Here is a 15,108-nt window from a genome sequence, read left to right on the forward strand (position 1 = left end):
CTGATGCTATCCTTACTATGTTAATCCCAGGAACATTGCACACATTTATAATCTCAGGAACTTCTGAATGTTGCACATTTATGTAATGCTGATGTATTTACACAGAGATTGTTTACTATATATATAGTATTTTATTTCACTTTCACCCTTACACTGCTACTTTTTTCCCACTATACTGCTTGTGTCAATTTTGAATTTCTACCAAGTGGGATCAATAAATATACATATTATCTTATCTCATGGGTTGATACATTTCTAACAATTTATTACTAATGTCTATAGTCATTTACCCTGTTACTCTCGTGGTTTTCTTTCTCTCCCATAAAAACACAAGGGAGTCTGAAGCTCTACTAAAAACACTTGAATGTCCGAGCCTAGATGTGGTCCCTTAAAGGCAGCGCGACGGCACGTGGTGGAGTCTTCTGGAAGCCGACTCCCCTTCACGCGGCGCCCCAGCTCAGCAGACCATCCTCGCACCGGGACTTTGGTACTTTTACTTCGCTATGGCTGCCGTCAAAGCTCTCAATCCTAAAGCAGAGGTGGCCCGTGCCCAGGCCGCTCTGGCTGTGAACATCAGTGCGGCTCGGGGGCTCCAGGATGTGCTGAGGACGAACCTGGGACCAAAGGGGACCATGAAGATGTGAGTGAGCCCTTTGTGCAGCACGCGCTATGAGCAGCTAGCGTTAGCTTCAGCTCAGACTGAGCTGTAGTATAACTAACATCACCCTTTGCATTACTTAAAATATGGAAAGACCTCTGCTGTGCACCAATTCGTCCCTCTCTGCTCTTAAAAGACTCAATCAGAGTTAAATTGAGCCGAGGCCCGCCCCAGCACGCCGCCCTGCCCAGTCATCATGATCCGCTAAGCTAACGGAGGCTAACGTTAGCATCTGCCGGTTAGAACAGCGTATTAAGACCGTCACAAACAAGGATTTAACTAAAATGACCAACAATGTGAATTTAGCCATGATGGCACCTAGTCTGATTAAAGAGCGGGCGAATCAGTGATAACTGAGTAAATGTTGTTTATTATTTAGTGCGTAGAGGAAGATTTACAGACATTTGGCTGCTTCTTCGCATCCTCTTAAGGGAGTTTAACAGTCCACCTTAAAAGGGGAACAGCGCCTGTAGATGACGGTGTTCATTTTCAATTTACTAGAGGGAAGAATAACATAAATTTCCGCCAATGTGATGAAAATATGCAAATCAATATAATACACTGTCTCAAAGTAATGACTTATTAGTATGTCATTGTTTTGAGAGAGTTTCTCATTACATTGACTAACAGGATACATTTTTTCATCACATTGGTGGAAATGGTCTTCTATAGCTCATAAATTGACACCACAGTTAAAATGATCAAAACCCAGGATTGTAGATCAGATCATTTCATTGTAAAATACACAGTCAAGGTTCAGATGCTGTTGAACAGCTGTCAGTCAGTTAGTGGGGAAACGCTGTCATTTATAGTTAAGGCACAGCTGACATAGAAACTGCCCCTGATGTCAGTCTGCATCATGTTGTTGCTTTTTGCTCAGTTAACATTAACCCTGCCTGTCTGGACCCACAGGCTGGTGTCTGGTGCAGGAGACATAAAGCTGACCAAAGATGGCAACGTCTTGTTACACGAGATGGTAAGAAAGTGCTCAGCTGAGAAATGATTGTCTTGTCTCTATTTTACTGCTTTCTGGTCATTTTTATAAAGCAACCACACCCCTAAAGTGTGTGTGTGTGTGTGTGTGTGTGTGTGTAAATTAAGTCTGTGTAATTATTTTAGTACATTTCCATATCAAAAGTAGGGTTGCAATTATTATGTGCATTATTGACCATCTGTTAATTTTTTTCTGAGTTAATTGATTAATTGATTAATTAATGGTTGTGTAAAATGTCAGTAATGGTAAAAATGTTAAACTGTTTCCCAAAGCTCAAGATGACATTTTTCAGATGTCTTGTTTTGTCCTGACCAACTATTGATAATCCAGATATCCAGATAATATATCCAGATAATATTCACATTTTAGAAGCTGTAACCCAAAAAAAATGTTTTTTATTCCTTGTCGAGTAATTTAATATTTGGCAATCGATTGATCAACTTATTATTGCAGCTCTAATCAAAATATTCAGTATAATCTGTTAAATTACAAGTTATATTACAAGAGACGTCTCTATGTTTTGTGTTTTTGGGGCTTTTAATGGTTTTCTTTTCCTTTTTGATTTCACTAAGTGCACAATGAACACCCAAGGATGCTAACGTGGCTCCCCCTGGTCTAATGCATCTGTGCCACAGTAACTCTGATCTGTACCTCTGCATTAGGAGAGACACTTCCTCCCCTACATGTATTCAACAGATCAGAATAACATTTCCATGACTCAAACTGAACTGAAGTATTTAAGTTTTTTCAGTTTTTAATAAATGGTCAGATTAGAGATACACACACACACAGTAGGATTCATGTTTTTTTTAGTTTTACAGCTCTTTTACGCTCCCTATAAACAATGGAGGGGTTTTTCATAACCGCTGTGATGGCGATCCTCCCTTTTGGTGTTGATGTGTTTTGAAGTTTTTTTTTCTTTTCTTGTTCCTTTTCAGCAAATTCAGCACCCAACAGCGTCGCTTATTGCTAAGGTAGCTACAGCACAGGATGACATCACCGGAGATGGCACCACCTCCAACGTCCTCATCATTGGTGAACTGCTGAAGCAGGCTGACCTCTACGTGTCAGAGGTAAAAAGAGAGAGACTAGACTGTAAATCATTGCTTTTCATGATCAGTCATTTTTATTCATGTTGAGGGTCTTTTTACCTGTGAACGTCCTCCGACCCGTGTAAATATTCAGTATTTGGAAACATGTAAACTTTCCTCATAACTCTTTTTTTCCCCTCTAATTATTGTGCTGCAGGGTCTTCACCCAAGAATCATTGCTGAGGGCTTTGAGGCGGCAAAAGAGAAAGCATTGGCTGTTCTGGAGGAGGTGAAAGTGACTCGGGAAATGGACAGAGAGACCCTCATCAACGTAGCACGCACCTCCCTCAGGACCAAGGTCCACATGGAGCTGGCAGACCTGCTTACTGAGGTGAGACATGAAAGAATGGAGCTCATTATATACAGAGCTGAGAGTCACCATTCAATCTACGGCACAAAATAATGATGATTTTCTTGATACACTTCCATTTTTTGTAATATATCAAACCACACTAAGTCTGAAACACTCGCTCATCTCACGGTGATCCCTGAGTTGTTGTTTTTAATGCTTTCAATCTATCTATTATTATTTTTTGTGAAGTGTAATCTGCACAGACAGCTGTTTAAATCCCACAGATAATAGAGTATCTACATTGATGGATCAAAGCTCTGTCTGTCTGTGAGCTTGCTGGTTTCACTCGCTACGATGAACGGGGGAAATAAAATCAATGAATCAAACACATCATGGTCATTCCATGGAGCTGATGTGAAAACGGTTTTATCTATTTGTCAACTTGGAGAAAGCAGTTTAGTTGGATGCTGTCCTCTCCGCTCTCCTGGAGCTGCTGTTCTGTGTGGATCTCGCTGACGTCTCTTCTGATGTGGAGAAAGAAGCATCAGCACAAAACACAACATCAGAGATCTTTAATATTATTATATTAGTGTTAAAATAAATTTGGTTCCTCATGAAACTGATTAGATAAACACAGAAGCTTTACATCTGAGGATAGATATCACCTGATTGTTCATTCTGGTTGCAAGAGAAAAAAGAAAGTATTTTGTATTTAATGTTTTAGTATATTGTTCTTTGATGTCTTTGTGTATTAAGCTGCTGGACCCTAAATTTTGGGGCTTTTAATGGTTTCCTTTACCTATTGATTTGACTAAGTGCACAATGAACACCCAAGGATGCTAACGTGGCTCCCCCTGGTCTAATGCATCTGTGCCACAGTAACTCTGATCTGTACCTCTGCATTAGGAGAGACACTTCCTCCCCTACATGTATTCAACAGATCAGAATAACATTTCCATGACTCAAACTGAACTGAAGTATTGAAGTTTTTTTAATTAATGCTCACATTAGAGATACACACACAGTGGGATTAATGTTTTTTAGTTTGATCTGATTATTATTTCTTTATGAATGATTAATGTAATGATGACTGTTTTTCTGCAGGCTGTTGTAGATGCCGTGCTGGCCATCACTAAGCCCAACGAACCCATCGACTTGTACATGGTGGAAATCATGGAGATGAGGCACAAGACCGACTGTGACACACAGTGAGTTTTAATAAAGAGTCAAGACAGCCGATTCATTATTCCGCTGACACCTGCTGTCAGTGATTCAGGTATCTGTAGGAGGCCCAGATGTCTTTAGCGCTGCTGCTTTTTTTCCCCTTCTCAGGCTGATCAGAGGTATGGTGTTGGACCACGGTGCCCGACACCCAGACATGAAGAAGAGGGTGGAGGACGCCTTTGTGCTGACCTGCAACGTCTCTTTGGAGTACGAAAAGACAGAGGTCAACTCCGGCTTCTTCTACAAGAGCGCCGAGGAGAGGGAGAAGTTTGTGGCTGCAGAAAGGAAGTTCATCGAGGAACGCGTGCAGAAGATCATCGCCCTGAAGGACAAAGTCTGTCCCGATGGGGAGAAGGGATTTGTTGTCATTAACCAGAAGGTATGTGAGAAGCAGACTGATACACTGGAAATATAATATAATAATATTTTAACCGCTGTACTCTTAAACTGTTGTTTTTTTCCTCATTGAGTGTAATGAGCAAAGAGACATTTTTGGATGAATGGTAGATATTTACAGTCCGTTGCCTTCATAATGTGTAAACAATGCTGGCTAGGAAGTAGTAGCCCATGTGATCTGATCTTGTTCTTTTGCATATAATATATTATGCCGCGCTCAGACTGCAGGCGGAGTTTAAAAATCCTATCCAATCTTTAAATTGTTTTGCATCTAATCTGTAAAATAATGGCACATCACAGGATATTATTAAAATGATTATGCCAGTCATACACCACCTCACGTTAAAAAAATAAAAGCAGGGTTAAACAAGTCGTTCTTTGTTCAGTTAGCACTGGAGGGAGGATTTAATTTCAGTTTTAATGTCTCTCAGCAGTAATATGCTAGCTAACGTTAGCCTCAAGGGCTAGACTGTTTACTGTTGCTAGGCAACACCGTTAGCTCTAATTGGCTTGTGTGGTCGCCCTCAAAGTAGTGACGTAATCCTCCAGATTTGAAATCCTTAATACCAAACTGGATCTATAAACCTTTCACATTACCAGATAATCTGTGCTGAGCATCGATGCAGACCAACGTCCCAGACCAGATCTCCTCAGGTTGTCGGGGAGGTGAAATCGGGATAAACCTGCTCAAAACTTTATTCTCAACTTTTAGCTTTAGATAAATAAACTCTTGAAACTTCTTTGCACATCCAGCATCATTTTAGCTGTCGTTAGGTTGGAGAGCTCCAGAGAAAGATTTATCTTTAGCTCAGATCATTTATAGCAGCTCAGTCACAGTACAGCTGGTCATCGGAGTTCATGTTATGTCGAGCACACTTTTTAATAAAGTTATTTGACACCATTGGGGCGGTATTATTCTGTGTTTCTTTTAAAGGCCCTGAAAGCATATTTTCAGTCACTTTCTCATTATGAACAGTAAGGGTTGTGCAGAAATACTCATTATTTCTTGCCAAAATTGAAAGTTTTTTGGGGCTTTTAATGGTTTTCTTTTCCTTTTTGACTTCACTAAGTGCACAATGAACACCCAAGGATGCTAACGTGGCTCCCCCTGGTCTAATGCATCTGTGCCACAGTAACTCTGATCTGTACCTCTGCATTAGGAGAGACACTTCCTCCCCTACATGTATTCAACAGATCAGAATAACATTTCCATGACTCAAACTGAACTGAAGTATTGAAGTTTTATCTCTTTTTCTGATTAGTTTTTTCCCCCTCTGTGTTGTGTTTTAGGGGATTGACCCGTACTCCCTGGATGCCCTTGCCAAGGAAGGCATTGTAGCTCTCCGCAGGGCGAAGAGGAGGAACATGGAGAGGTGAGAAAGGATCATTTCCTCACATATGAGTGACCTTTTCTGTACAATAGAAATGTCGTCGCTCTGTTTCTTCTGGGAACTTGTCGGCAACCTTTTGGTGACATATAGAAACATGGAAAGAGAGAGAAATAAAATACTATAATAGAGCATTAAATATAAGGTTGCAGCATAAAGTAATGATTTGCTTTAAAATCATTAAAAGGACATAGAGTGCAAATGAAAGATTAAAATTTAAAGTGCTTTGAAAGAAGAGCTCAATCATAAGCACAGGAGAAGAGAAGTGACATTAACACCACTTACTTTTTCCCTAACTGTCATTACTTTAAATTCACAGTGAACACAACTCAGTGCTCCTGCAATCATTAGCAGTTGTATTCTGTGTAGCCACCAGGGGGCGCCGTCAGCCCGTCAAACAGGCAGAGCAGCCACCGCAGTCTGCTCCTCTGTGTAGCTTGCTTTGTCAAAATGTAGCTTCGCCGGCCTAATGAAGCGTGAGCAGTTTGTTGGTAATGAGTTGTAAAATTTACTCAAAACTATAAAACATGAGCGAGGAAAGTGCCTCAACATTGAACAAATTATTGTCGTTTTACTGGTTGGCTTCTGCTCTGCTGTAGTGAAAGTTTCAATACAGCTCAGGGATGATACACGGCTAACTCTGCCCGACCAGCAACAGAAAACCAGACCATTGACACATTTTTGGTGTTTGTTTAGTGCAGACGGACTCGCAATTCTGCATTTTTAACCAGAAATAGCCTCAAGATTCAAGACAACTTTATTAATCCTTTGGAGGGCAATTCATTTGACAGCTCGCACCACAACATACTCGTACACATAAATAACAAGATAGAAAACACAGAAGTAAGAAGAAGAGTTGGCAGCTGTGTGCAAAAGTGCTAAAATCAATGTGCAAAGTCAGCAGGTCCTATAGTAAAAATGCACCACAGTATCCAGCTGCACACTGCGTACTGAAAAGACATTAAAAGGTTTATGAAAACATGTATAGACACAGACGCTGTAGTCAAAGTAATAATCAGTCATGTGTCTTTTAGTTTTATATTTTAATCATAAATAATTATAGCATGAAATGTCGTACTTCATTAAGAGAAGTACAATCTGTTAAGTGTCTTTTTTTGCTCTAATGTTCAACGAAATGACATCAAAGGAACGGACCTATTCATACAGTGTTGTTGTTACCTTGGCAGGCTCACCCTCGCTTGCGGTGGCATCGCCATGAATTCAGTTGATGACCTCACACCTGAGTGTTTGGGACACGCTGGGCTGGTCTACGAGCACACGCTGGTGAGTGTTTTTCTGGGTGTAGAGAGACTAAAACTTAAGACTTTTTTTTTTGTAAATTCGTGAAGTCTGATGTCGGATCAGAGTTGTTAATTTCCCCCCAATCCTGTTTCCAGGGAGAGGAGAAGTACACGTTCATTGAGAAGTGTGGGAACCCTCGCTCAGTCACTCTTCTGGTGAAGGGACCCAACAAACACACCCTCACACAGATCAAAGACGCTGTACGGGACGGTCTGCGTGCAGTCAAGAACGCCATTGAAGATGGTAAGATATATTATCTCACATTCACCGTCATCTTTAACATTTTATCGACTCAGGAAAAAAGTCGTTTTATTGAAGTTACTTTTGTAAAATGCAGTTGGTGTCATTTGCACAGCGAACACCCAAGGATGCTTAATGTGGCTCTCCCTGGTCTTACGTCTGTGCGACAGTGATTCTGATCTTTTTCCTCTGCATTCGGAGAGTTTCAGTCTCTCCTGCGTGTATTCAGCTGATCAGAACAAACTACATTTAATTTAATGTAACCAGTGATCAATATTGTTTTAAACATGTGTTGCTGCTGCTTCTTCTTGTGTGTCTTCTAAACTATCTTCTCCTCATCATTGTCACTTCAGGTAGTGTCGTGTCTGGCGGTGGTGCCTTAGAGGTGGCTTTGGCCGACGCTCTGGTAAAACACAAGCCCAACGTGAAAGGCCGAGCCCAGCTGGGAGTCCAGGCATTTGCAGATGCTCTCTTAGTCATTCCCAAGGTGAGGGATTTTTAACTTTCCCCTCCGAACTTTAAATGTTTCTTTACTGAACGTCTGTGCTTCTGGTAATGGTGATGCTCATCCTACCTAACTAATTATTTATGTTACCATTCATACAGTCCTCTGATTGTAATTATGCATCTCTCTTCATAGGTTTTGGCCCAGAACTCTGGCTATGACCCACAGGAAACTGTGCTGAAGCTGCAGACAGAGTACAAAGAGTCTGGTCAGCTAGTCGGAGTCGATCTCAGCACAGGTTAGAACCGCAGTACACTTTTCTTTCATCATTGTTACAGCTAGAAATCTCAGAGTTGTTCTATGGCGCTTTTCCACTGCACAGTTCCAGCACGCTTTGCCTCGGTTCTTTTTGCGTTTCCACTAGGGAAAGTACCTGGTACCTGGTACTTTTTTAGTACCTGCTCTGGTGAGGTTCCAAGCGAGCCAAGCCGGTACTAAAATGTGATGTCGACACACTGCTGGCCGCTGATTGGTCAGAAGAGTTGTCGCTGGAAGAGTCATGAGCCGTCCCACACAAGAATCAAACCCGGCATTTTTAAATACTGGAACACAGCGTTACAGCCATAGTTACAGCGTTACCATAGTTACAACCATAGTTACAGCTATACGGCTCTCTTCTCTTGCGTTGTGTGTGACAGAAAGCCTCATACAGCAGCAAGTACACCACTGCCTCCATCTCCTCCATTGTTTATGTGTTTTGTGTCGTGTATAAAACGAAGTCACAGCAGTTTCACGGAGCCGTGCTATGACGACCCCGCCCACGTTGAGTAGGTACTTTTTTGTAATGGAAAAGGTCTGTCCTGGAACCGTACCGAGGCGAGTCGAGTCGAGCTGGAACTGTGTAGTGGAAAAGCGCCACTAGTTTTCTTCTGTTAGCTTAATCCTTCTTTCAAACACCTGTTGGGGTTAATGACACACTTGTAGCACAGGCTTGTTGTTAAATGAGATCTTTTTGTTTCTCAGGAGAGCCCATGGTAGCAGGAGAAGCCGGTGTGTGGGATAATTACAGCGTCAAGAAACAGCTCCTTCATTCATGGTGAGATTAAGCTTTTTCTAAATATTACCAGGACCTGTGGTGAAAATGAAAGTTGTCCAGATGAATAGTTTCCTCATCAATCATTGTTTGTTTCTTTGCAGCACGGTGATCGCCAGCAACATCCTGTTGGTGGATGAGATCATGCGAGCTGGAATGTCTTCTCTCAAAGGTTAAAGTCAAACAGAAGAAGCTGCAGCTGTTTTCATGCTGGCAGGGATAGCTGCGTACCCGCCGGATCAGCCAGCGCGTCCCTGCTCTCGGCACTCTGAAGCACCCCCCCGTCTGATGGACCGCCTGCTGTAAACACCACGGCATCCATCGCAGTGTCTGTCAGAAACCATTGTTAATGCTAGTCATGGTTTATTTTTTCATGGATTTGTCAATGTCCCCGACATGATTGGTTTATTTATGAGATTTTGTTAAAAGCACTGACCTCTGTCAATCAGTTTTGTTTCTACCCATTAAAGGTTTTTCTCGGCTCCTGAAAGATTTGGTTGGTTTTGTTTTCTGTGAAGAGTGAATTGATCCATAAAATACAATTTCTCCATTGTAAAATGTTCCTTTTCTACATAGAGAGGGCATGAATGTCATGAACCACCGCTGGATAAATGATCCAAAAGTAACATAACCAGCTAATTCATATATATGGTACTTATTACTGGAATATTTACATTTATTTATCACTTGTACTAAAGGCTGGGTATCAGTACTCGATACTTTTATGGTATGACCGAAAAAAATCAATACCAAGTAGTATCAAAAGGTTTCCTGTCAAACGATACCTGCAATTGATCGTTTTTGCACCCAGAGCTAGAAAATATGACTATATGTACTTGCTCACAGCTAAATGAAGCAAGTGTTCTTCAATTAATGAATATTAATAATTTGAAGACTTTCAAAATGCATTTATGTAAAAATCAAATCATCTAAATGTGGAGAAGTGGTGTAATTTTATGCAATTTAATGCTTTTATTCATATGATGGGTATTCAATAAAGTACTCAATCATAATATATCATAATGTTTTAAAATAATACCCAGCTGGATTTATACTCAGGGAAATATATTTTACTTTTCACTCAAACTCACGAGATTTATCTGACAGCTGTAGTTAGGTTATAAAGATTTAACTAATTAAACAGTCATAAAGCATAAATCCAACTTACACTATATACGGTGGTTAAACTGCATTAAAATACCCCACACACATTAACGCAATATAAACGTATTTATACAGTATATTATACATAAAATGATATATAAACTCACAAGCTACCTTATTTTACTCTCACTGCGTTTACTGACATGTTAACAACTGTACTTCATGTTTTTGACATGGCAAGTTTTAGTAATCTAATTTTTTTCTTTTTCAAAATGCGTCTTGGAAACATTTCAGCATCAATTTAACGATGCAGTTTTTATATATTTCATTAGTAGAGGTTTGTGTCATTATAATGTGCCTACAAACTGTATTGTTTATGTAAAGATCATAAAATAAATCAATAAAAGAAGTTGAGCATGTTTAAAACCAAATAGGGTAAAATTAAAATTAAGTTTTAAACAAGGCGGAACCTTTGATTCTGCACGGAGCATTTTCTTGTTGAACCTGTTTCCGGTTCAGCAAGTTCAACAGTTAAATCTGTCCGACCGAAAAAAAAATCGTGTCCAATGAAACAGAGACATCACAGTTGGAGAAGTTTTGCTGCTAGTTAACATTTTAAACTTTTATTTGTAAAAGTTATTCGGGTTATGTTAAATTAATGTTGACTCAAACTTGTCAAAAATGAAAGTTAAACTGGTCTTCTGGATATCTGCTGTGGCTTTACTGGCAGCTGCAGGTAAGAAACCTTTTAATGCCTGAACATAACATAACATGAATTATATTTTTATTGAATCATCAGGATTAGATAGTTTATATTTCCTGTTATTACCCAACAGCAGCAGCAGCAGACATGTTGGACATACCAGGAGGACACATGTTAATGGGAACCAGTGCAGCTGATGGGAGAGATGGAGAGAGTCCCATTAAAGAGGCTGAACTGCAGCCTTTTAAAATAGACACATACCCTGTCACCAATGCTGATTTCAGGTAAATACAATTTCACACCTGGCACTGAGGTGGCTGACAATGAGTTTTAAATCATTTAATAAACTGCTTTCATCACAGAGACTTTGTGAGAGCGCAGAAGTACAAAACTGAAGCAGAGACGTTCGGCTGGAGTTTTGTGTTTCAGGACTTTGTGTCAGAAGAGCTGAAGAGCAAAGTCACGCAGAGAATAGAGGTACTGCTGACACTCTGATTCACTGATTGGTCTAATAATGGCATTTCTGATTATTCGTTCAATTTTGAGATACTTGTACTTTACTATTTCCATTTTCTGCTACTCAAACTAGCTCTACCTCCAGCAGCTAGAAAATAAGTACTTTTACTTTACTTTACTTTTACTTACTAATTTTGCTGCTTATGGGTCAATGACGTATAAGGATTTACAACAACTCAATTGTAGAATAATAAAAACAAGCATATCTAATGCAGTAGTTCAAACATTCAGAATGTTGTGTACCTGAAGACCCATATTATAAATTTGAAATTAAGTGATTTTAGTGGGTTTTTCAAGATTAATTGGCACTGGCCTTTAAAAAGAGTCATGTGGTGCGACCATGATTCATCTTGAAATAAATGAATTTACTTAACACGCTTCACATCTTTTTTTACAAGTTTTCAGTAATATAAAGTGATTGGAAACAAAGTATTTGCATTTTCTTTTTTAAATTTTTGTAAATGATGATCTTTTATTTATATAAGATATTTCAAGATGAATCATGGTCGCACCGCATGACTTTTTTTAAGGCCAGTGCCAATTAATCTTGAAAACCCACTAAAATCACTTTCAAATGTATAATATGGATCTTCAGGTACACAACATTCTGAATGTTTGAACTACTGCATTAGATATGCTTGTTTTTATTATTCTAACATTGAGTTGTTGAAAATCCTTATACGTCATTGACCCATATTGGTACGTTTACTTGAGTATATAATCTGAATATTTCTTCCACCACTGGTTGTAGAAGGATAAGGATGGAGGAAAGACTATGAAATGAAATGATCTTACTAATAAGTGTTTGTCATCTGTATACCTTAAGCCTGGTGTAGATGTTCGATCTACTATATCACAAAAAAAAATGGAGATATGAAAAAGGGTTCACCTTACGATCACGCAGATTCACCCTGGAGTTTGGGAAGGACTGCAGAAGAGCACCAAACGTGTATTAATCCATAGCTGAAAATAGTCCCCAACAAATGCACACTACTCCTTTTACCGTAATGTTTGATAGAAACTACATTGCCCATCTGATATATGAAAAATCTTCTATAGAAATGAAACTGTGTATGTTGTAATATTTTAAACAATTTAAATTTTTTTGATGGTTTTGTCTTTTCATGGGAAGTAAAATACAGAATAATGCTGCTCTTTATTAAAACTGAACTTTTTTAAACTTCCAGTCGGCTCCTTGGTGGTTGCCAGTAGAACGTGTGTTTTGGAGACAGGTGAGTTCATGTGTTTAGTATTGATCTCTGTTTTTTTCTCCACCATTTTCTGTACTGTATATCATTTCCCAGCATGCCTTTCACACTTTTTTTGGCACTCTGCTGTCCAGCCTGCAGGTCCTGGTTCAGGCATTCGAGAGCGCCTGGACTTCCCAGTGGTTCAGGTGAGCTGGAATGATGCTCAGGCGTTTTGTCAGTGGAAGGAGAAGAGACTGCCGACGGAGGAGGAGTGGGAGTGGGCTGCACGCGGAGGGCTGCAAGGTACAAAGTTTACACACTGAAAACATAAATCATATATAATAAGTGTGCCACTGTTTTGATGGAGTTTTGTACATTTTTGACAATTTTTCTGTTTGACTCCATTAAACTGAGTCAGTACTCAGTAACAGACCTTTAATATAATAATTTGCTGTCCTCTTATCTCTTTCCTGCCTCCTGAGCTCAGGTCGGACTTATCCATGGGGAAACAAGTTCCAGGCCAACAGAACCAACCTGTGGCAGGTCAGCTTACTGTGAAAGTGAACTTTGTCGCAGCCCAACCCACAAAGTCCTATTAGGATGATATCACAGCAGATTCACTGATATGTTTTTATGTAACTGATGCAAACATGTGATAGTTTTCCACTCAATTCTACAGATAATGATGCACCTCACTAAAGCTAAATGTGCACATTTGGTTGTAAAAAAAAAAGATGGAAGCTTCATTAAATCCACCCATCTTTAGGCAATTATCAGTTTGTTTGTTTTTACAGTATAGTGTCATGACTTGATCGTAGTGCTAACTGAAAGAGTCCTGGAAAAATGTGGCAGTAAAAATTCAGTATGTTTGATACAATATTACTCTTTAAATTAGCCATGACGTAATGTTTTTTTTTGTATGTTTTAGGGGTCGTTTCCAGATGGAGACACTGCAGAGGATGGATACCACGGCGTCTCCCCCATCACAGCCTTTCCTCCCCAGAACAGTTATGGTAAATGTCCCTTTAGCTGATGTAAAAAACCTAATTAAGATGATTGAAGATTATGAGGGAAACACTTTGATAGAAATGTCTACAGTCGAAGGGAATAGAGAGAAAAATATGTTAGAGAATGATCAGAGAAATTTTGAAAAAGTCTTAAAAAGATGGAAAGGAGAGAGAAAAACAAAAGATAAGACATCTGTATTATCATTTTTTGCTGTGTGCACTTTTAATATTTTAAGAATAATACTGTTTATTTCCACAGGAGTGTACGACATGATGGGGAACACATGGGAGTGGACATCCACCCCCTTCCCAGGAACAGGACCAATGTACGTGCTGCGTGGTGCCTCGTGGATTGACACAGCGGACGGTTCAGCCAATCACAAGGCACGAATCACGACCAGGTGAGTTATTGAGGGGAAAAATCCTGTATTTTTCGACTTTGAGCCTACAAAGCAACTGAGTGACTGACGGTTATGATTCTGTGTCCTGCAGGATGGGAAACACTCCTGACTCTGCCTCTGATAATCTGGGATTCAGGTGTGCTTCCAGCATCAAGCAGAAACAAGGGAAGAAAAAAGAACTGTAGCAACAAACAGGAAGTTCAACATATTCACTGAAGGACAACAATGTTAATTTGAACCAACGCGGATTCAAATGAAGTTGATGACTTTCAAGTTGACAAAGAAGCAGAAAAAGCCGAGGACCAATTAAATAATATGACAAAAAAAATGATATTAATGAATGATGATGGCATGAAGATGTGAGTGTAGAAACCATAGACTGTATATAAAATGGACGTAACATCCGTGACGTCACCCATTGGTTTGTGGACTGCTGCTTGGAAGCGAATAGCATCGGATCTGAGCAGCGCCATCTTGAAAATTTCCGGTGCATGCTGGGTAAAAAAAAAACACGGATTCTACTTATATGGGCATCAGGAGGAGCATGAGGCGCCCTCCTGAACCTGTGAACCAATCAACCTGTCAATCACGACGTAGCCACGCCCTAATGCATACCCTGCTTTATCATCAAATATAAAATCAGGGAGGCCAAAATGTCCCAAATGAACATCATACTGCATTGAAGAAGGCTTTAAACTAGCGATTGAGACCATAAACACATTTTGAAAACGTTTACTGAGGTTAGAAATCAAGTGAGAAGTTGGTGAATTCTCCATTGACTTGTATAGAGACTGAAGTCCTTTTGACACCAAAACGGTCGCCCCCTGGTGGCCTTTTGATAGAATGCAGTTTTAAGTTACTTCCGCGTTGGCATCATTTCAGAGGACCGGTACTCCCCGCCTGGTAGAAACTCTATTTCTCCTGTGGAGATTTTTTTATGAATTTGTTAAAAAAAAAATATATACTAATACCTAACTGGAAACTCAAAAAATAAATAATTGTCCAAAAAAATGTTCCTTCTCACTTACTGTAGTTGTCCTAAAGATGAGTTTTTGATTTCACCC

The 15,108-nt window shown here is 39.7% G+C and overlaps 2 protein-coding genes and 3 non-coding genes across 5 annotated transcripts; all 5 read left to right on the forward strand.

The window, feature by feature from the left end:
* Nucleotides 1-449: 449 nt before the first annotated feature.
* On the forward strand, nucleotides 450-9,604 carry cct6a (chaperonin containing TCP1, subunit 6A (zeta 1)). The gene is made up of 13 exons (XM_062432792.1): nucleotides 450-640; nucleotides 1,571-1,634; nucleotides 2,591-2,725; nucleotides 2,901-3,074; nucleotides 4,140-4,243; nucleotides 4,368-4,638; nucleotides 5,946-6,028; nucleotides 7,231-7,327; nucleotides 7,441-7,588; nucleotides 7,939-8,072; nucleotides 8,226-8,328; nucleotides 9,054-9,126; nucleotides 9,228-9,604. Exons 1-13 carry the CDS (start codon nucleotides 504-506, stop codon nucleotides 9,298-9,300), a joined length of 1,596 nt encoding a protein of 531 aa, XP_062288776.1. The 5' UTR covers nucleotides 450-503; the 3' UTR covers nucleotides 9,301-9,604.
* LOC133994620 (small nucleolar RNA SNORA22) lies at nucleotides 2,224-2,360 on the forward strand. Its single transcript, XR_009927116.1, has one exon. It is a non-coding gene; the product is annotated as a small nucleolar RNA SNORA22 (small nucleolar RNA).
* Nucleotides 3,851-3,987, forward strand: LOC133994621 (small nucleolar RNA SNORA22). The gene has a single exon (XR_009927117.1). It is a non-coding gene; the product is annotated as a small nucleolar RNA SNORA22 (small nucleolar RNA).
* Nucleotides 5,725-5,861, forward strand: LOC133994622 (small nucleolar RNA SNORA22). The gene has a single exon (XR_009927118.1). It is a non-coding gene; the product is annotated as a small nucleolar RNA SNORA22 (small nucleolar RNA).
* A 1,156-nt stretch (nucleotides 9,605-10,760) lies between the features above and the next one.
* Nucleotides 10,761-14,572, forward strand: sumf2 (sulfatase modifying factor 2). The gene is made up of 9 exons (XM_062433229.1): nucleotides 10,761-10,963; nucleotides 11,064-11,214; nucleotides 11,293-11,407; nucleotides 12,634-12,678; nucleotides 12,789-12,939; nucleotides 13,124-13,179; nucleotides 13,565-13,649; nucleotides 13,903-14,044; nucleotides 14,136-14,572. Exons 1-9 carry the CDS (start codon nucleotides 10,909-10,911, stop codon nucleotides 14,227-14,229), a joined length of 894 nt encoding a protein of 297 aa, XP_062289213.1. The 5' UTR covers nucleotides 10,761-10,908; the 3' UTR covers nucleotides 14,230-14,572.
* The last annotated feature ends 536 nt before the right edge of the window (nucleotides 14,573-15,108 follow it).

This window comes from Scomber scombrus, chromosome 14, assembly GCF_963691925.1.
Source record: "Scomber scombrus chromosome 14, fScoSco1.1, whole genome shotgun sequence".
Classification (NCBI taxonomy): domain Eukaryota; kingdom Metazoa; phylum Chordata; class Actinopteri; order Scombriformes; family Scombridae; genus Scomber; species Scomber scombrus.